Consider the following 21,991-nt stretch of genomic DNA (forward strand, 5'->3'; position numbering starts at 1 on the left):
TTGAGTCCCGGGGAAGGATATAGGGTAGTTTTTATCCCAGAAATCACCCTTTAAGGGGGTGAGAAGGGGTGTAGAAATTTGTATGGGAAATCGATAAAAAGCAGATTGAGTAAAAATAAGCTGCCCAAATTACCAACTCCACGCAGACAAAGTCGCTGGCAAAAGCTAGTTTGGTATATTCGAGGAGATAATCGTATACCTAATAGATATAGTCGTAAGCAGACTATTTGATCGAAGAAATAGACTGGCAACTTTTTTCTATGTTGTGTAGTTACGCTTTCATGAATGAAATGCTATTATTATATGTAATAGTTTTCAAATAATGTATGTATAATTTATTCAAACCTACCTGTATGTATATGTCTTTTTTGTTGTGTGTGATCATATTTTTTCGCTCGAATAGCTGCTTTCCTTGTAAGCGCAATGTGATTTTCAAATACGCACGAAAATTCTTGCAAATTTGGAAAATGTTCAAAGAAAAACTCAATCAGTAATTATTACATATTGTACTATAATGATTATAGGCTTAAAATATTTCTCGATTTGTATTCAAAAATTCTAAAAATTCCTTGAATATTCATGATACGAAGTTCACTGGAGTTTATATTTGCATTGTCTATTAAAATTTATATGAATATTTTGAAATATCTTTAACATGGCACAGGTATTGTAAAAATGTTGATAATAATTACTGGTACTTCAACTTTGATACGATTTGTGATCTCTAAAAACACTGATAGTTTTAGTATGTTGTTGATATTATAATAGATTATTATTTTAGACGTCAGTGTGAAATGTTACGGTGAAATCGAAATAAATAATGTTAAGATGCTATTACTTAATCACTTTTTTTGCGTTGTTTATTTATAATTATAATCAATGAAATCGGCAAGGAAGCTCTCTATGTACTCAACGAAGGAAACCCCCGAAGCGGGGAATAATTCTGTTAATTTGTACTTCCCTGACCTACTTATATATTTATATTGTTTTATTTTGATGTTCGGTTTCAGGTTATATACTTTCAAAAATATACGCATACCTGTTTTATAGCTGTGACACGTTAATATAAAAATAAGTTATTTAAGAGTGTTTTATTGAACCTACCTTAAGGGTTAGGAAAATAAAACTACCTAGGATTTCGATCGACAGCGAATATATTTTTAATATCCTTACGGGTATAATATCACAATTCTGGGTAGTCATTTAAATGCGATATAATTCGTCTAATCTCTTGTGACATTAAGTACTCAATTACGATTCGGAACTCGTTCATATTAGCTAGAATGCTAGAATTAATCTAAGTCGAGGAAGTCAGAATCTAACTACGTTTGACATACGATAATGGAATAAAGTCGGCGTCACTCGGCGCGGCGCTCGAGCCCTACCACCGGCAAGGCGGAGTCGAGAGCCTCATCATCGTCGGTCTCTCTCGAGAGTCAGGGTCCGCCGGGGCTCGCACGGCGCCCCGGGGCTCACACGGCCGAGTCGGGCTCGTCCCACGGCCAGGGCGGGCCCGCGTCCAGCGCGTCCTGCCGCCACAGCGCGCGCGCGTCCGACGCGCCGCGCGCCAGCAGCCGCATGTTGTAGGGCTCCACCATGTTGTACTCCGAGCCGCTGTCCGCGCGCGCCAGCCGAGCCGGCGCCGCGCCCGGCTCCGCGTCGCCCTTGCCCTCGGGCAGCAGGTCGAACGGCGTGGCGCCCGCGCGCGGCGACTCCAGCTCCGTCACGTCGGAGCGCGGCGACAGGTCCGTGCTGGCCGCGCGGTCGCCGCACGAGGCGCGGCCGCCCGGGGCGACGAGCGGCGCCGACTCGTCGTCGCTGCCGGCCCGCTCGCGCGCCGGGCTCCGCTCGCGCGACATTATCTTGTCCTTCAGCCGCGTCAGCCTCTCCGCCGAGCTCACCCTCCCGTCGTCGTGGCGGGCGAGGAGCAGCGAGACGGGGCGGTCGCCGCCGCGCGCGCTGAAGGTGATGGGGCGGCCGTCGTCGGAGTCGTCCTCGTTCTCGACGTTGAAGGTGACGGCGGGCGGCGGGCGGCGGTCGCGGCCCCGGAGCGAGGCGGCGCGCGGGGTGGCGCCGGGCGAGGCGGGCGCGGAGCCGCTCCACGAGGCGCCGCCCGCCCGCAGCCGCCCGCCCGGCTGCAGCGACGCCTCGTCTGTAACAGGACAGCGCGGGTGTAGTGCGCCGGCGACGAGGGCGCTTTTGCTTTTTATTTTCAAACAACGCAAAATCAACTCTATTTCCTACAATTTAGGTTCAAATTTCAATGGCAGATTTTGGATGTTTCGTTTGTATGGCTGAGAGGGAGACCAGATTCACCTGGGGCCGTCGCTCCGAACTCGTAGATCTGCGCGGCTCGAAGCGACCTAGGATCACCTAAACTCTACGGGACTGAAATCAAACAAAGCTTCAAACTTTTGTATATTTATTATCTCACTGTGAAAAACATCTCGGGAATGGTATTGTTACTTCGTGTTCTTCGTGCGATTAGTGAACGAGAAACTGACATTAAGAAAATCGTATGACTCTATCTCTATCACATTTAAACCTGTGGCAAATCTAAACCTACTATAACAACATTCTATCGTACGAGTACATATACCTATTAAGTTTTGGGTCGCAGGTCTAAGATATGTATAGAAACTTACGTTAAATATAAAATGTTATACAAATTAAAAAAAAGAGTTACTGAACATTTTTTTTATTTATGGTACAGTCCTCGCGAGAATTGTGTTTTAAAAAATGTTGAATTGTTGATCAATCCTATATCTTTTATGAAGGATAGTTTCAAGTATTATAAGCTAACAATAACAAATAACATTACCCTAAACTAATATGGCGTTTTCACATAAATTATAACTTAGTTAAATTGCTTTACAATATATTGTATTATATACCATATAACTAGGAAATGATAGGCACATTTTGTCTTTATTCAATATGCATCACATATTCGAGCCTACGACACGTTTAGAAATGTAAATTATAGGGGTTGGAGCATTTTAACATCTGAATAATAAGTACATAAAGCCCTCAGATTGGCCTTTTATTTTAGGGCGTGTCTAAAGTCATTTATTAAGTCCACTTTTTAAAAGTGCTAAATTAATACCTACGTACATTTAAACAGTATATTCAAATTAAATTTTAGGAATGATCGATACTTTAATAAACTACGTTTATTTATGTAAGCAAATAATAGGAAAATTGTATACTTAAGGTTATATAAATACTTTTATCACAAATCATATCTTAATACTGGAATATCTGGAATAAGTCAGTGGAATTGATCTAACTACACTAAAATTGTTATAATATAAGTTATTTGAATTGTCTACATAAACACTATTGTCTTTTCATGATCTCTATCTACCACAGACAGTAAAAAAGTAGTCCGGCTACTTTTTATTTCCTGTCGCAATAGATCGAGATAATTATCTAATGCACAAAACAAATATCAAAGCATTGATGTAGTTACTAATGAATACTAAATCAACTCGAGACAGGCGAAATTAAAATGAGGAATTTCCGAGTTTTGCAATATTCACACAGTTCCGACTCCAATGCTCCAACATAATTATATTATTGTGCTAAATGCAAGTTAGGTTACAACACGATTAAAACTCTTGAACCGAAAACCATGCATTATCTTGATAAATTCGGTAGTTTTACCATTGATGTCAGAATGCAAGAGATGCTATCGTAACATTATTTTCAAACGAAACTAGATTTTAACAATGAGTACCTATCAATTAACTACAAAACGAATAACAATTAAGTTTAATAACAATAACATTACAACCGAACGTTCTGATTGTTGTGTGTGCGTTTCAATTTGTAAACACGCATACTTAAGCAAATAACGCCCATGAATGCCTAATTTCCACCTACCTACTGCAAAAATACCTACAAACATTGACATATGTATATATCTAGGGACTGGCTTTACGGGCAATAATAATGAGGCATGACAGGGGCCAGTACAGCGGTGTGAAATCGCTACAACGGGATTGGTTGATGAGTTCGCATCACGCGCGCTATTGGTTGACGAGTTCGCATTACGCGATTGGTCGCAACTAGTTGCGTTAGACTGCACGATTGGCTGGAATTCGTAACACCGCTGAACTAGTACCATTCTAGTGCACCATTAGCCCGTCCTTAGATATAATACGTCAATGCCTACAAATCACATCTTTTATATTCTGACCATTAGTATATCTAGATGCAAAGTAGGGTGGGTCACTTGTGTATGGAGAAAAAAAAGTATTAGTTATCCTTTGCGCACAGTTACAAAAAGTTGTGTAATAATGCCAATAAACAGTGTTTCAAATTATTCTGTAATCGAAATTCATTTTCTGCCTCCGGATCTATTTCAAAGTTTTCATATAAATATTGTTATATTTTGTATGGTCTGTATGTATGGCGGAGTATATTTATGTATCGTCTCTTTATTCAAACTTTAGCTAAAAAGTTACACCATTATTAGCTCGAAATAGCATGGTAAAGGTTCAGAGCCATAAATAAATAAAAAAGTACTCAAAAAAAAGAAACATATTTTTTTTCACAATGTCCATACATTTAACAAAAATTTTAACTAAAATCCGGAGGCAGTAAAATTAAAGCTAAAAATAAAATAAAAATACGTGCAATAATTAATTACCAAATGGCACCTTTTTTTAACTGTGCCCCGTAATAAATTAAAAAAAAAAAGTAAAAATGACCCACCCTAATGCAAAGCCAGATTCACATGAAGACGTCATCGTGGACCGTGATGACGACGTCTTGCAGTCTTGTAGACCCCGAAGGCTAATCCTATTGTCTATTGTTAAGAAAAACCGCTCGTGCCACGTGCCACAACCACCTGCATAAAAAATCAGTACTTCGGTTACTGAGTGCCGGCGAGTCGAACGCTACAGAACCAGTCTAAAATGTGTCATCGAGATGCGTAACAAAGGCGCGTTATCGGAGAGCGCACCTACACTGGTTTTTTGAGCGTTGGACTAGCCCGCGCTCAGGTGCCAAATAGAATAATTAGGACCCTTTTTTGCAGGTAAGTAGCACGTGCGGTTTTACTGAACAATAGACAATAGGATAAGCCTTCGGGGTCTACTAGAAAGCTACAAACTATAACACCGCTGAACTAGTACCATTTTAGTGCCCCATTAGCCCGTCCTTAGATATAATACGTCAATGCCTACAAATCACATCTTTTATATTCTGACCATCAGTATATCTAGATGCAAAGCCAGATTCACATGAAGACGTCATCGTGGACCGTGATGACGACGTCTTGCGGTTCGTCGTCATCGGCGGGGGGCTCTGCGGCGAGGCACTGTTCGCGAATGGTGGTGAGGGGCTCACCTGGGTGGGAGGGGGGCTCGGACTGAAGCACGTCCTCCAGGGCTTCCTCGTTTAGCGTTTGCAGCGCGCCGCAGATCATCTGCTCTTCCAGCGTCACCTGCCGACAGAGACACTGTGTTAAGAGGCCGGTATCGATTTTAGTTGCAAAAATGTAAAATTGATAGATTTAGTCGATGAAATTGTGCACCTTTTGTTAAGTAATAGAAATAATAAGTACTGGTATCTATTAGCACGTCTTCTTATCTTGCATTTGTACAGATCATTTTTTTGAAAACTGACTCACTAAATTAATAATGATTTTTTTTCTGATGGACGTTTAGGTAAACGCGCGTAAAGCACTGATTTAGTCGATCTTATTTGTAAATTTCGTAAGGTTTGGACTGCTAAAAATGGTAATTGTGTATTACACATATCCTGTACTTCAACTTGCGTAGACTACATTTTTGTTATATGATATTGAACAAGAGTAAATGAAAGTTAGACGAAATCAATTTTCACCAGAAATTACTTCAAAACAAGTGAACATTTTTCGTGAAAATCGACTTAATTTCAACGTAATTTTGATACTTAAACAATCTACAACATTTCCTGAAACTGTTCTTATACATCATTTTTTATAATTTATAACTATAATTTTTTGATGAATTTTTAAAAACTGCCCCTTCTCGTCATATATTGCCGGTGTCGCACGCTCGGGACCTTATTATTAAAAGGCAAGATGAGAAGACGTGTTAATAGAAACCAATACTTATTATTTAGATATTACGTAACAAAAGGAGTACAGTTTCAACGACTAAATCTATCAATTTTACATTTTGGCTCTAAAATCGTTAACGGAGCCTTAAGTGCCTAAAGTAATTGGTTAAAGATTTTTAGCCCTACCTACAACTGTGTAGTAAATTCTGCTGTTCATATTCTGACGCCAAAGTACTTAAATGTAAGAAATATAACGCTACTTTCATATATTTTTTTCGAGTTCCGTAGTCAACAAGTGACCCTAAAATCTTCGCTATGTCCCGGAGCTTAATTCAGTGGACATTATTGCTAGAAAAAAACTTGTCGCGATTATAAATATTATTCAGGCGGACAAGGTGATAAACTATCATTTTATAACACGAGGTTAAATTTTTATTTTATTTTTCATTGTGAAATGAACAAACATCATAATTTTATAGGTATTTCTACGCACACTTACTTGTTGGTAACGTTACAATTTAACAACATGACTGTATAATCAAAATTTATTTGTTACACTGTCTGTTAGTGCAATTTATCAAATTAAAACTGGCCGAAAAGTATATAATGACATATGTGTTTTAAGCAAACAAAAATTGGCTATATGCATAACAGTGAACAATTAAGTAAATATAGTAAATTATTGACATTTAAATGAACAGGCGTACGGCTGTCAACGCGTTTAGTTCCTCTACCTTGAAGTGCAGACGCCACCAGATATATCGGAGCGGCTAAGGTGCTCACAAATATCTGAACACGCCTCTACTGTCAGGGCATCAGAGTGCGTGTTCAGATATTGTGAATCCGCTCCGATATATCTGATCACTGATGGCGACTGTACACACACACCTAACCAAATATTATACAACAAAAGTGGAGGTGCTGGTTGTATGTATGGTGTGCACGTGTTACATTGTACCTACGGGTGCTAAGATAACGTAGTCACTACTAATAATCACCTGATATTCCGCGTATGGCTGTAAAACATAGGTAACATCATCAAAAAACTGCCATTCATTACAATATTAAATATTGTAAAATACATTTCGCTTGCTGTCTAAACTACAAATCGTTTGACGAGACGGGATTAAGGATTACAAGTAAAATAGCAAAGTCCATTCCCTAGTTTTGAGTGATGTGCACACGATATACATTTCATTGTATCCTCAGATGCTAACAATGGGTTTTTGACAAAATTTCAGTTTTTGCTACAGGTTTCATTCCTGACTGATGCTTGCTGTGACTTTTTTTCACACTCATCGGCTAGGTACTCCTCAAAACAATTGAGGTTGCGTTCGTTTTATTACAGCAGATGTACAAGACGTTTGTGCTTAAAGTCATCTTCGGTCTTCACCATCATGTGACATGTCAGCCATAAATTTCACCTACTAGCTATATATTTTTTGTCATCGTCGTCGAACAACGTAGGTATGCTACGTTCCAGGTCAACGGAACATATTGGGCGAGATAAGACATAATAGACGTCACGAAGACAGTATTTCATGTGTTCTTCACAGTTTGGGATTTTAGACTAAGTGTATGTATGGAAAAACAATAAAACGTACCTGTTTTTCCACATTGGACGGACGGCTACGCTGATGTTCGATGGGCCTGGGTTTCACCGTGTCTGGTTCACTCTCAGTATTCTTTTCTGCTATAACTGTTGAACAAATTAAATTAAATTAAATATAATTTCGAGTTCCGGATGCCTGCCCACGGGCAGGGAAGCACGCACAACTCTATCACAAATTTAAAATAAGTCACATCAATTTTACAGTTTATTAATTGCGCGCGACACATTTCTGAGAATATAATCTGTCTTCTTTTAGCACTGATGCCGTTCGCCACTATAACATGGCTAATTGGATACAGAACTATATCACAATTTAAATAAGGTCCAATTTGTTTTGGCTTACCTGTGACAGCAGGCGCACTGCAGGGCATGTTGGCTTCCAACTCTCGTAGGTTGGTGATGAGCATTTTGAATAATTCCCAGTCTCCGAACGGCAGGTCCATGAGCTGTGGGAATACATTTTACTGTTAATACATGATCATCCAACACGAGTATAGACTGTATAGCAATTGACTGCCGATACTACACATTGTTTTCATACAAAACATATTGTAGGTAACTATGTTCAAATGTAAGTGGTAAAGTATAATTAAGGCCCACTTGCACCATTCCACTAACCGGGGGTTAGCCGGTTAAACCGTTAACCAAGTGTCAAATTGTACTGGCAACAGTGGTAACCATGATAACTCCAGGTTTAACCGGTTAACCCCGGGTTAGTGTAATGGTGCAAGTGGGCCTAAGACAGCTAGCTAGAACGTGACAGAAGCGTCTAGTCGAGTCAAGGAATAAAACGACGCACAATGTTGTATAAAATACTGGTTTGCGAAACGAGTACATAGTTACATATTCCACCAGTTAATTACCTTGCTCATGCCGTACACTCCGTACCAAACGAATCGCGGGAGCCTTGCTTCGGGTCGTTTCTTTAACCTTTTGAACGCCACAGACGGCAATTGACGTCAACGCAAAATCGTGACAACGACGCCAAAGACGGCATTCGCCGTCGATCGTTTTTTGATGAAAATCTACTGAAAAACACCCCACTTTTAGGTTGGCATTATTTATTCACAAAACTAAATTTTACCCCCGTGGCGTCAGTGGCACGGCAAATGGATGCGCCGTTTGGCGTTCAAAAGGTTAAACTCGTTGCTTTATGCGTTGTTGATTCTACGTTGTCCAAAAGAGCAAAGGGTGTATTCAGAATGTAAGAAATGCCGGGGCACTGAATTAGATAATATTTTAGATAATATTTATTCATTTAAAACTTATGCTAATTTGATTGATACAATGGTAATTATCCAATTTATGCTTAAATACTAGTACATTCATAGATTCAACTTAAAATAAGTAAAGGTCATGTTAAGAACTATAAATACCGGACAAATGTGTATTTTCTGTCGCTAATGGAAATTTGATGGTAAAACAAAACAATACCTAAACTAAGTAAACATTTACTTGTGTCTTAGGTATGCACTTTTTGTAGGTCAATGTGTAAGTGGGGAAGTGCTTACCAACAAAAAGATTATTTACATAATAATAACATTAACTAATATACTATGACTATCTTCTACTCTTTAGAACACTAAGTGGTGGCATAGGTACTTAACAATTTTTTTTTTGTACATATAAATCTTTCCTATTTTTCTTAACTTCTAAGTAACTATTTCTAGTAGCCTTTCTGTGTCCTCGTACGACTTGCCAGTGAGTAACGTTTGTACCGCTTTTATGCAGACTTTACTGGGCATTGGGTAAATATTCAATAGCAGATTGAATTTATTGTAAAGGAAAGAGCCGAGGAAACAGAAAAACTTACGTGTGTTTGCGGAGCGGAATGAATCTTTGGTGCAAACGATGTCAGCACGTCGCTTGTCAGATAAAATCTGGGGGTTATAGGGTATGAGTAAATGTTTTTTTAATACTGTGTTCAAGACGAATAACTGTCGAACGCTGAGAACTTTACACTCGGACAACAATTGGGTCGTGGGATAGCGAAAGGGACGGAAAGTGCTAACTTTAAGGACTGCCCTCTGAGCTCTTTCTACGTCGATGATCATTGTCTTGTTTGCCCCTCCCCAGGACGTGATACAATATACTAGCAGTGATTGACAAAGTGCAAGATAAACGGATTTAATAAGAGTTCGATTTGCCGCATGTCTGAGGTTTTTAAAAACATAAATTAATTTTCTAACTCTAGCTGTCAGAGACTCAATGTGTGCTTTAAAGTTAAGATGCTGATCGATAATTACGCCCAGGTACTTGATATTGTTAGTGCTACTGAGTTTTGGGCAGTTATTAGGGCTAAGGTTTACACACGATGTGTCGGGATCTGAACAGTTATGTGCTATTAAAGAGTGAAAGTTATCGGACGGTTGGGTAGATGTATTTAAGGAGAACGTGATATATTTTGTTTTATCGGTATTTAATGTTATTTACTTGTGTCTTAGGTATGCACTTTTTGTAGGTCAATGTGTAAGTGGGGAAGTGCTTACCAACAAAAAGATTATTTACATAATAATAACATTAACTAATATACTATGACTATCTTCTACTCTTTAGAACACTAAGTGGTGGCATAGGTACTTAACAATTTTTTTTTTGTACATATAAATCTTTCCTATTTTTCTTAACTTCTAAGTAACTATTTCTAGTAGCCTTTCTGTGTCCTCGTACGACTTGCCAGTGAGTAACGTTTGTACCGCTTTTATGCAGACTTTACTGGGCATTGGGTAAATATTCAATAGCAGATTGAATTTATTGTAAAGGAAAGAGCCGAGGAAACAGAAAAACTTACGTGTGTTTGCGGAGCGGAATGAATCTTTGGTGCAAACGATGTCAGCACGTCGCTTGTCAGATAAAATCTGGGGGTTATAGGGTATGAGTAAATGTTTTTTTAATACTGTGTTCAAGACGAATAACTGTCGAACGCTGAGAACTTTACACTCGGACAACAATTGGGTCGTGGGATAGCGAAAGGGACGGAAAGTGCTAACTTTAAGGACTGCCCTCTGAGCTCTTTCTACGTCGATGATCATTGTCTTGTTTGCCCCTCCCCAGGACGTGATACAATATACTAGCAGTGATTGACAAAGTGCAAGATAAACGGATTTAATAAGAGTTCGATTTGCCGCATGTCTGAGGTTTTTAAAAACATAAATTAATTTTCTAACTCTAGCTGTCAGAGACTCAATGTGTGCTTTAAAGTTAAGATGCTGATCGATAATTACGCCCAGGTACTTGATATTGTTAGTGCTACTGAGTTTTGGGCAGTTATTAGGGCTAAGGTTTACACACGATGTGTCGGGATCTGAACAGTTATGTGCTATTAAAGAGTGAAAGTTATCGGACGGTTGGGTAGATGTATTTAAGGAGAACGTGATATATTTTGTTTTATCGGTATTTAATGTTAGTGCGTTTGTTTTGAGCCAGCGGGTAACTAGGTTAAAACCTACTTGCGCGTTTTTGAATGCGTCACTCCATGTATCGCCGTTAAAGAGTAGGGCTGTATCGTCTGCGTAGGATATAACTCTACCGTTTGGGATATGGAGGGCACATAAGTCATTTATGTACGTCAGAAAAAGGGATGGGGCCAGGATACTTCCCTGAGGAACACCATAATCAATGGGGAGTTCGTCACTTACATGGTTTTCAATCGATACTCGTTGTTTTCGATCAGAAAGGTAATCTTTAAAAATTCTTAGAGGGTGACCTCTTATTCCTATGTACTCTAGCTTGTCAATAAGTGTTGGAATTGTCACAGTATCGAAAGCTTTAGCCAGGTCCAGGAATATGGCTATACACTTTTTTTGGGAGTCAAGCTGTCTAACAACATAGTCTGTAAGATCGTGAACTGCGTCGTTCGTTGATAGCCCTGATCTAAAGCCATATTGTGATGACGCAAGGAGTTTATACTTGTCTAAGAATTTGACAAATCGTTTTGATATTACACGTTCTAATATTTTTGATAAAGATGGCAAAATAGCGATTGGGCGATAGTTATTAATACACCTCTTATCACCACCTTTGTGGATTGGTTTAATGAGAGCTATTTTTAGAATTTTGGGAAAAACGCCTGTAGAAATGCACAAGTTGAAGAGATGGGTCAGAGGGGGGGTCAAGATTTTTTTATGTTGTTTTATAAAAGAACAAGGGATTTTGTCAATACCGGTAGCGCAGTCATTTCTGAGAGTCATTATAATGCTGTCAATTTCGGCTTCGTCTGTATCAGTTAATACAAAGGAGTTTGAATTTATCGCACGGTAAGGGGTCACATTCTGAGAGTTAGGCAATTGGGAATAACATTTTGTCTTTTCTGCGAGCGTTTAACCTATATTCGCAAAGAAACTGTTTGCTGTATTGACTGTCTGCCGAGCGTCTATAGCGTCAGCTATAAGCGCTTGAGACGTCGACCTCATATTACTCATACTTGTTACGTTTTTGATGACTTTCCATAATTTCTTTTTATTGTGTCCTGCTTTTAATATTTCTGTTTTGTCGTGTTGTCGTTTTAGCTTTTTCAACAGATTATTACAAAAATTTCGATAACGTTGGTATGTTGTTTTAAGTATTGTGTCATTTGGAGTTTTTGCCAGTTTTTTATGCATTCTGTCACGGTTTCTAATGCATCGTAACAATCCAGGGGTTATCCATGGTTTAATAGTTTTCATTTTGCGGGACATTCTTTTAGTCACTGTGTTATTTTCTATGATTCGGGTTAAAGATGAGACTAAGTATTCCATAGCGTCATTGGCATCTGTCGCTTGGTAAATAGGAGTCATGTCAAGATTTTCTAAGTCACGGGTAACTGTTTTATTGTCCAGTTTAGATATGATAACTTGACTAGGGGCTCTTTGGTAGAACTGAGGTATACATAGTAATAATGAACTGTGGTCAGTTAAACTACTATTGAGCACTAAAGTTTTTAAGGCAAGCTTAGACTTAGCAAAGACATGATCAAGACAATTTTTTTCTCTAGTAGGTCGTAGGTGAGTAGGAAGATATCCAAGAAAAGCTAATTGAGTTAAGTATTCAAATGAGTTACGATCTTGGTTGCCGTTTTTGATATCAATGTTCAAATCTCCCATAACAAAGACATTTTTATACGTCGACAGCTGCGATAAAATTTTATTTAGGGAAAATAGAAAATTGTTAATGTTTTTATTCGAGGGAGAGCGATAAATGCCTACTAAGGCCGTATCAGTTCCTATTTTTGATATTAAGCAGTTTGCATCTAAAAATATATCAGGCTCTTCCACAGTTACATTATTAATATTTTCTTTAATGTAGAACACGACACCGTCATTTTGCAACACATTGGTTTTTAAACTTACGTAAGAATTATAGCCGTTTATTTGCGGGATCGTTTGGTTGGAGTTTATCCAGCACTCTGTCAATACAATGAAATCAACGTCAGAATTTATTAAGCTTAGTAAAGGTAAAAGTCCATTGAAATTACTGTTTATGCTCCTAATATTTTGTAAAACTATTTTTAAATTTGAGCCATAAGTATTGACAAGCGACGAGCATCTATCTGGGTCGCACACTAGTGATTCATACTCACACGAGGCATCAATTTCATCAAGTAAGGCGTTGGTTGCGTTATCCATTTTTGTTTATATGTGCAGCAGATGTCGTTAAAACGCGGCGCTCTAGGCGCCCTCATAATCTATAGAATCTAAGTACCTAATTTGCGCATTTTTCTTCGCTGGGCACTGGTCGTCTCCGGTTTTATGATTCGACGGCTTTTTAAAGCGTAGACACGTAGCGCATTTGGCGGGTTCGGCTCGTTTTGGACACTCCTTAAAACTATGGCCTGATGACCCGCAATGTCCACAAGTAGGTTCTGTGTCTTTGCAATATTTAGCCGAATGGCCGTATAAATGGCATAAGTAACAACGGGTCAGGAGAGTAAAATCTCGTACTGGGCAAGATGTCCAATTGATAAAAATGCGTTGTTGTTGTATGAGCATTCGTCGGACTTCAGCTGTGCATTCTAGGATGTAGTTGCAGGTGGATAAGTCCTTTTTTCCTGATTTATGACTAAGTTTTACTGAGCTCATAAATATATCCCTAGTGAGATTTGGTTGAAGGTCTGCAACGTTTTGTTCAAAAATACAATCGAACACTTCTTTTTCTGACATATTTGTCGGGACTCCTAGGATGATTATCTTCGGTCTCCTTTTGGTGGTGTCTTCCACTTTGAGTCCCGATTGCTGTAGCTGCTGTGATGCTTTAAGCTTTTCAAGGTCATCCTTTCTATCGGTGCTGATTATGACGCCACCGTTCTTTGTTTTTCTCATACCACGAACGTGAAGTTTCAGGGTCTCGGGCTTGATTAAATTTTGGATCAGGGTTTTGGTATCCTCACTGGATTTTTCTTTGTCGGCTGGGTAAATTACGATGCTACTATTTGACTTGGTAGGTACCACAGCAGAACTTTTCCCGGTCCTAACCATGTCGGCGAACGATTGTTTTTCTTCAGTTGTTACTTTTGCTTGCATGCACTGCTTGAGTTCATGAAGTTGAGTGCTGAGGTTGTTTTGGAGGGACAAGGTATTCACATTGGCTTGGCTAAGTAATAAATTCTGCTTGACCGCCTGGTATTGTACAGCCATTTGCGAGATTCCTCCCAATACGCTCTTGCTAAGCGTGTTTATTCTCAGTTTTTGTTCTGAGTTTAATTTGCCATCATTTGCAATGTTACAAATTTCGCTAAGGCGCTTTTCAATTTCGGAAATCCATTTCTGGATTTCAGTGGTTGAGACTACATCAGGTGCCTCGGCTGGTGCTACGGCTACTGGAGTTCCTTGGACGGCTTCCATGGCTGGTCTTCCTTCTGGAGGGGGGCTTCGCAGAGTCCGCGAACTTCTGTTAAAAGCGTCATTACCACTCATCACTGCGTTTTTAAAATTGTACCCATTACACAGTCGTTATGACTCACGCGTAGATTCACAGTTTTATGAGAAAGTGCTGACACTGATTTGACACAGTTACTACTTTATTGTTATGACTAAATAAATACACAATTCGCGATGGACACGACCGCCGATGACGGCAGTCAGAAATTATTTGTAGACTATTAAAAAGTGAATAGGGGCAGTGTACCGGCTTGAGGTCGTCGAGCTGGCAGTGCCGCAGCGCGAGCCCGCAGACGCGGTGCTGCTGCAGCGCCGCGCAGCACGGCGCCGCGCCCGCGCCCAGCGCCGCGCTCACGATGCTGCACACGCGGTCCACAGACAACGTTGATAGACGGATGTTTGATATGTCCACCTGTATAAAAAACTTTACATAAGTCGATGCAACAATGAGATAGTACTACTACTACATGGACGAGATGCAGTAGCGTAGCGTAGTGGGGGCGGGGGGCGGCGGCCCGCCCCAAGCGGCACTTTTAGGGGGCGGCAAAATTTCAGAATAAATACCAATAATATCGTATAAATATTTGAACTATTTCAGTCGCACTTATTATATTGAAATACGTAAGCTAGGGGGCGGCAAAATTTTCATCCGCCCCGAGCGGCCGAGACCCACGCTACGCCACTGACGAGATGTGAATTTACGAAAACACAAATATTCTCATACTGACAAATTATGTAAAAAAAAACGAATGTGCTACGTCACTGGCAGGCGCCAGTGTCGCGGATAGATCCTGTGTCCTGCATTTCATCCCGTGGCAGCATACAATTTAACATCGACATTTCGACTGCTAACTGTCCACGCTCTTTGAATACCTAGAACCTTTCAATGTTGAAAAAAAAAGTTATCTTACAAGTGGTCTTACCAGCGCAGGGAAAGCGTTCCTCAGCACAGTGTAGGGGTTGGGCGCGCCCGCGCCGACGGCGGGCGGCGGGTAGTGCGGCATGGGCTGCGGCATGAAGCCGTTGCCCGTGCTCACCCAGCCCACGCACATGGGCGTGTGCGGCGCTGCGGCCTGGCTTGGCGGGGATATGCGCTGTAAATACATAGTTTCGTTTATTTTGAGCCGAGGCATGGAAGGCAGAGAGCTAAATTATGACTACAATTGAAAATAGTGTCAAAATATTTTACTAAAAAAATATTTAAGATTATAAAACAAGTGGCTCTGTGAGCTGAAGACCTGAGTTTGTCTTCACCACATAGTATAAAACAAAGTCGCTTCCCGCTGTCTGTCTACATGTATGCTTAGATTTTTAAAACTACGCAACGGATTTAAAGAGATACATAGAGTGATTCAAGAGGAAGCTGTTTATGTATACTTTGTTAACCCGTGCAAAGCCGGGGCGGGTCGCTAGTTATTTATAAACTGAAAATAGTTTTATTTGTTCCCAAAAGTTGTGTTTGTCTTTATTTGTTGATGTTATAATTGCGCTGATATGTACTTAATCTGACAATTATTTTCTTAATTTGACGGTTACAAGTTATCTGTCGTCGGTTACAAGCTTTTTTCAATAAAAAGACACGTCAAGATTGTTTACTCTTTTTCTAATGTTAAAAAAAAAGAAGAATAAGTTCAAGGAAGGAAATAAATATCCGTAACAAGATTCTTTTATTATCTTACCAGCGATTGACCCCAGTCAAGATCATGGGGACCTAACAAAACTTTTGCTTTAAAGACGCCTAAGGTTGTATTTGGGAATACAGGCGACTCAAGCGAATTCCGCTCGTTGCCGCCCGCGACACTATATTAGCGTCACTTCAAGTATGCAGTCGTACGCGACAACTCAAGTGATGTGTCAAGTGTTGGGATAAAGACAAGAAAGATTCTGAAAACAATGCATAGGGGGCGCCATAAGCCTTCAGTATGAAGTGCATATACTTGGAAAAATTCGACCTATGTTGCTGTGGCCCGGTGGCCGAGTGGCAACAGGCACCTGCCGCGATATCAGAGGACGCTGGTTCGATTACAGCCTGGGGCACTGGAGCTTGGGTCACTTATTCTTAGTATATGATATTTATTTCAGTTTATAATGCATAGCTCCTCTAAGTACTTACATGTTTTCTGTTGAAGAGCTTGTTGTGCGGCTGTCGTGTGTGCGGCGTCCATATAGCACCGTTCAATTCATCCTCCAAGCCTGACTGTAGCTGCTCCTCTATAAACACCAAAGTACACCTTATTACAATGGCTATACAGTGTAATTTACTTTAAACTTAAAAACTAAATGCCAATTTCAATGTGATTAGAATGATGTAGATTTATTTATTTCATAATATGAAAGCACAATATAAATTATTTTACACTAATCTATACGAATTTATATTATGATCGTCACTTGTCGACTTGACGGTTTTTGTTTTTGTTACTAGTACTTACTAGTAACAATTGTTTATAATTACACAAAAGTAAAGCAATACACAATTTAAAAACCATTATAAGCAATCGATTAACTAAATTTACATTACATATGGGGCTACTTTTCCGCACTAGTGCGTAAAATAGCACTTTTCGTGCGTATGTCGAAACTTTAAAGTGCCATATGTACTGTAAAACGTTGTTCGATACACGTGCGAATAGGTAATTCGCAACTCGTGTCGATTTAAAACACTCCCTTCGGTCGTGTTTTAATTTATCGCCACTCGTTTCGAATTTCCTCTTTTTCGCACTTGTATCGAAAATAACTATTTTTAACAATGTCAAATAATATAGAATAGAAAAATACGGCTAAGCATGGATCTCATATCAATGTTAACCGCAGAGACGAAAGAGATGGAAGACGTAACAAGTTGCGGGTTGTTTACCTTTGATGACCTTCTTGATGTACGGGTCCAGGTTGATGGTGAACGGCAGGAAGATCTTGAGGTCCGCGGCGGTGAGCGTGGAGCGGTGGAAGCTGAGGAACACCTCCAGCTCGCTGCATCAGGGAGTTCACGTAACACAGGTTGTTTACCTTTGATGACCTTCTTGATGTACGGGTCCAGGTTGATGGTGAACGGCAGGAAGATCTTGAGGTCCGCGGCGGTGAGCGTGGAGCGGTGGAAGCTGAGGAACACCTCCAGCTCGCTCCATCAGGGAGGTCACGTAACACAGGTTGTTTACCTTTGATGACCTTCTTAATGTAAGGGTCCAGGTTGATGGTGAACGGCAGGAAGATCTTGAGGTCCGCGGCGGTGAGCGTGGAGCGGTGGAAGCTGAGGAACACCTCCAGCTCGCTGCATCAGGGAGTTCACGTAACACAGGTTGTTTACCTTTGATGACCTTCTTGATGTAAGGGTCCAGGTTGATGGTGAACGGCAGGAAGATCTTGAGGTCCGCGGCGGTGAGCGTGGAGCGGTGGAAGCTGAGGAACACCTCCAGCTCGCTGCATCAGGGAGTTCACGTAACACAGGTTGTTTACCTTTGATGACCTTCTTGATGTAAGGGTCCAGGTTGATGGTGAACGGCAGGAAGATCTTGAGGTCCGCGGCGGTGAGCGTGGAGCGGTGGAAGCTGAGGAACACCTCCAGCTCGCTGCATCAGGGAGTTCACGTAACACAGGTTGTTTACCTTTGATGACCTTCTTGATGTAAGGGTCCAGGTTGATGGTGAACGGCAGGAAGATCTTGAGGTCCGCGGCGGTGAGCGTGGAGCGGTGGAAGCTGAGGAACACCTCCAGCTCGCTGCATCAGGGAGTTCACGTAACACAGGTTGTTTACCTTTGATGACCTTCTTGATGTACGGGTCCAGGTTGATGGTGAACGGCAGGAAGATCTTGAGGTCCGCGGCGGTGAGCGTGGAAGCTGAGAAACACCTCCAGGTCGCTCCATCAGGGAGTTCACGTAACACAGGTTGTTTACCTTTGATGACCTTCTTGATGTAAGGGTCCAGGTTGATGGTGAACGGCAGGAAGATCTTGAGGTCCGCGGCGGTGAGCGTGGAAGCTGAGAAACACCTCCAGGTCGCTCCATCAGGGAGTTCACGTAACACAGGTTGTTTACCTTTGATGACCTTCTTGATGTAAGGGTCCAGGTTGATGGTGAACGGCAGGAAGATCTTGAGGTCCGCGGCGGTGAGCGTGGAAGCTGAGGAACACCTCCAGCTCGCTCCATCAGGGAGTTCACGTAACACAGGTTGTTTACCTTTGATGACCTTCTTGATGTACGGGTCCAGGTTGATGGTGAACGGCAGGAAGATCTTGAGGTCCGCGGCGGTGAGCGTGGAAGCTGAGGAACACCTCCAGCTCGCTGCATCAGGGAGTTCACGTAACACAGGTTGTTTACCTTTGATGACCTTCTTAATGTAAGGGTCCAGGTTGATGGTGAACGGCAGGAAGATCTTGAGGTCGGCGGCGGTGAGCGTGGAGCGGTGGAAGCTGAGGAACACCTCCAGCTCGCTGCATCAGGGAGTTCACGTAACACAGGTTTTTTACCTTTGATGACCTTCTTGATGTAAGGGTCCAGGTTGATGGTGAACGGCAGGAAGATCTTGAGGTCCGCGGCGGTGAGCGTGGAGCGGTGGAAGCTGAGGAACACCTCCAGCTCGCTGCATCAGGGAGTTCACGTAACACAGGTTGTTTACCTTTGATGACCTTCTTGATGTAAGGGTCCAGGTTGATGGTGAACGGCAGGAAGATCTTGAGGTCCGCGGCGGTGAGCGTGGAGCGGTGGAAGCTGAGGAACACCTCCAGCTCGCTGCATCAGGGAGTTCACGTAACACAGGTTGTTTACCTTTGATGACCTTCTTGATGTAAGGGTCCAGGTTGATGGTGAACGGCAGGAAGATCTTGAGGTCCGCGGCGGTGAGCGTGGAGCGGTGGAAGCTGAGGAACACCTCCAGCTTGCGCTCATCGCGGTCCAGTTCCATTAGCGAGCTGGATTCGCGTAGACCATTTAGGTGTGGTTTCACTCTAGAACAAGCATTTATGTTAAACACCCGACCAGTCCCGGCTTCGCACGGGTTACACAAAACCTTAACAAATTATATACATAAACCTTTCTCAATAATAAGTGAAAACCGATCAGTACTTTTTGAGTTTATCGCGAACACAGACAGATGCGGCGGGGGACTTTGTTTTATAAAGTGTAGTGATTTTTGTAGGTTTTAATATAATTTTAACGCGAGGTGCAGTCTCAGTTTGAGAGCAATGTTCCTTGGAATTCTCCTATGAACTCCTAATAACATTTTACAACTCATAATACTCATAAGTTAATTTAGAAAGGACATCTGCCAACTGCCTGAAATGTATGCGTGTTCCAAGAGCGATAGGTGGGCGGAGTGAGTAAAGATTTTAATGTTACGAGACAGTGGACGACGGTAAAAAAAACTTGCGCCAACTCTAACGACATAAATAAGGGTAATTAAACGAAAATAAACAATGTGATCTTACTTGTCGTAAATGTGCTTGAGCGACTTGCTGTCGTCGATGTGCTCCTCGTACGTCTCGTGGTGGTAGATGATCCATGACGTGCGGAACGGCCACTGCTCCGTGAGGTTTATCCAGGAAGCTAGCTGGTACCAGTTGAACTCGATTTGGAATGCTTTCATTAGACGACCTGGAATAAATACGTTGTTCGTTAGCTAAATTTGAACACATGTTGTTAAGTAAGGAACACAAACCTCTACAGTCCACACAGTGTCCCTGGCCACGACATTGCGCGACTGGCTTTGGATAAGGCGAAACCCATAGGTGGGAACGAAAGGTCAAATGTAAAAAACCGGCCAAGTGCGAGTCAGACTCGCGCACGGAGGGTTCCGCACCATCAACAAAAAATAGAGCAAAAAAATCGTGTTTGTTGTATGGGAGCCCCCTTAAATATTTACTTGATTTTTTTTTGTATTTGTTGTTATAGCGGCAACAGAGATACATCATTTGTGAAAATTTCAATTGTTCGCGGTTCATGAGATACAGCCTGGTGACAGACGGACGGACGGACAGCGAAGTCTTAGTAATAGGGTCCCGTTTTTTACCCTTTGGGTACGGAACCCTAAAAAGCACGTGTGACTTTAAAACGAGTGGAATTGTCGCTGTATTTTGATTTGAAGGATGCCACCATGTCGACCCCACTTTTTTACATCATGATCTAAGTATCAAGAAGTGGGGTCGTCTCGAAGATAATATTATAACCGAATGTAACTCTTAAATGAACGGTAATGGCTAATGGCAACCGACAACGATGCGCCTGTGATATGGATTCTGTACTTATTTCAGTCTTACTAGATTATTAAAAAAAAAAAAAAAATTATTATTTCTTATAGAAAAAATATCGCCTCACTCGTCGTTGTGGAGCGCTTACTTCTTATCACAACAGTGGGATGGTCTTTAGACTCACCAGTGACATACAGCACGTTCATAAGCCGCCGCATACTTCTAGGATTCACATCGCTGAAGTAGTCATCCGTAAGCAACACCCTTCCCAAGTCCGCAGCGGTGGCGGCAGGGGCCGCTCGGTGCAGCCCTGAAGCCACTGAGGATGCTACGGACTCGGGAGTGATTTAGCTCGTATCATAGCAGTGGGATATTTAGACTCACCAGTAACATACAGCACGTTCATAAGCCGCCGCATGCTTCTCGGATTCACATCGCTGAAGTAGTCATCCGTAAGCAACACCCTTCCTAAGTCCGCAGCGGTGGCGGTAGGGGCCGCTCGGTGCAGCCCTGAAGCCACCGAGGATGCTACGGACTCGGGAAAAGGGACTTAGCTCGTATCATAGCAGTGGGATATTTAGACTCACCAGTAACATACAGGACGTTCATAAGCCGCCGCATGCTTCTAGGGTTCACATCACTAAGTAGTCATTCGTAAGCAACACCCTTCCTAAGTCCGCAGCGCGGGCGCCTCTCGATGTAGCCCTGAAGCCACCAAGGATGCTACGGACTCGGGAAAAGGGACTTAGCTCGTATCATAGCAGTGGGATCTTAAGACTCACCAGTGACATACAGCACGTTCATAAGCCGCCGCATGCTTCTCAGATTGACATCGCTGAAGTAGTCATCCGTAAGCAACACCCTTCCTAAGTCCGCAGCGGTGGCGGTAGGGGCCGCTCGGTGCAGCCCTGAAGCCACCGAGGATGCCACGGACTCGGGAAAAGGGACTTAGCTCGTATCATAGCAGTGGGATATTTAGACTCACCAGTGACATACAGCACGTTCATAAGCCGCCGCATGCTTCTCGGATTCACATCGCTGAAGTAGTCATCCGTAAGCAACACCCTTCCTAAGTCCGCAGCGCGGGTGCCGCTCGATGTAGCCTTGAAGCCACCGAGGATGCTACGGACTCGGGAAAAGGGACTTAGCTCGTATCATAGCGGTGAGATCTTAAGACTCACCAGTGACATACAGCACGTTCATAAGCCGCCGCATGCTTCTTGGATTCACATCGCTGAAGTAGTCATCCGTAAGCAACACCCTTCCTAAGTCCGCAGCGGTGGCGGTAGGGGCC

General features: G+C 41.9%; 1 protein-coding gene across 1 annotated transcript in view; it reads right to left on the reverse strand.

The window, feature by feature from the left end:
• Positions 1–1,464: 1,464 nt before the first annotated feature.
• The window catches only part of LOC134648772 (kinase D-interacting substrate of 220 kDa B), a 69,537-nt gene continuing 49,010 nt past the window's right edge, over positions 1,465–21,991 (reverse strand). Inside the window, 10 exon segments of the mRNA XM_063503327.1 lie at positions 1,465–2,068; positions 2,071–2,097; positions 5,356–5,452; positions 7,656–7,750; positions 8,007–8,109; positions 14,765–14,929; positions 15,441–15,611; positions 16,631–16,728; positions 19,280–19,458; positions 19,939–20,104. Of these exon segments, the coding sequence (XP_063359397.1) occupies positions 1,473–2,068; positions 2,071–2,097; positions 5,356–5,452; positions 7,656–7,750; positions 8,007–8,109; positions 14,765–14,929; positions 15,441–15,611; positions 16,631–16,728; positions 19,280–19,458; positions 19,939–20,104 (1,697 nt within the window). The 3' untranslated portion in view covers positions 1,465–1,472.

This window comes from Cydia amplana, chromosome 6 (genome assembly GCF_948474715.1).
Source record: "Cydia amplana chromosome 6, ilCydAmpl1.1, whole genome shotgun sequence".
Taxonomy (NCBI): domain Eukaryota; kingdom Metazoa; phylum Arthropoda; class Insecta; order Lepidoptera; family Tortricidae; genus Cydia; species Cydia amplana.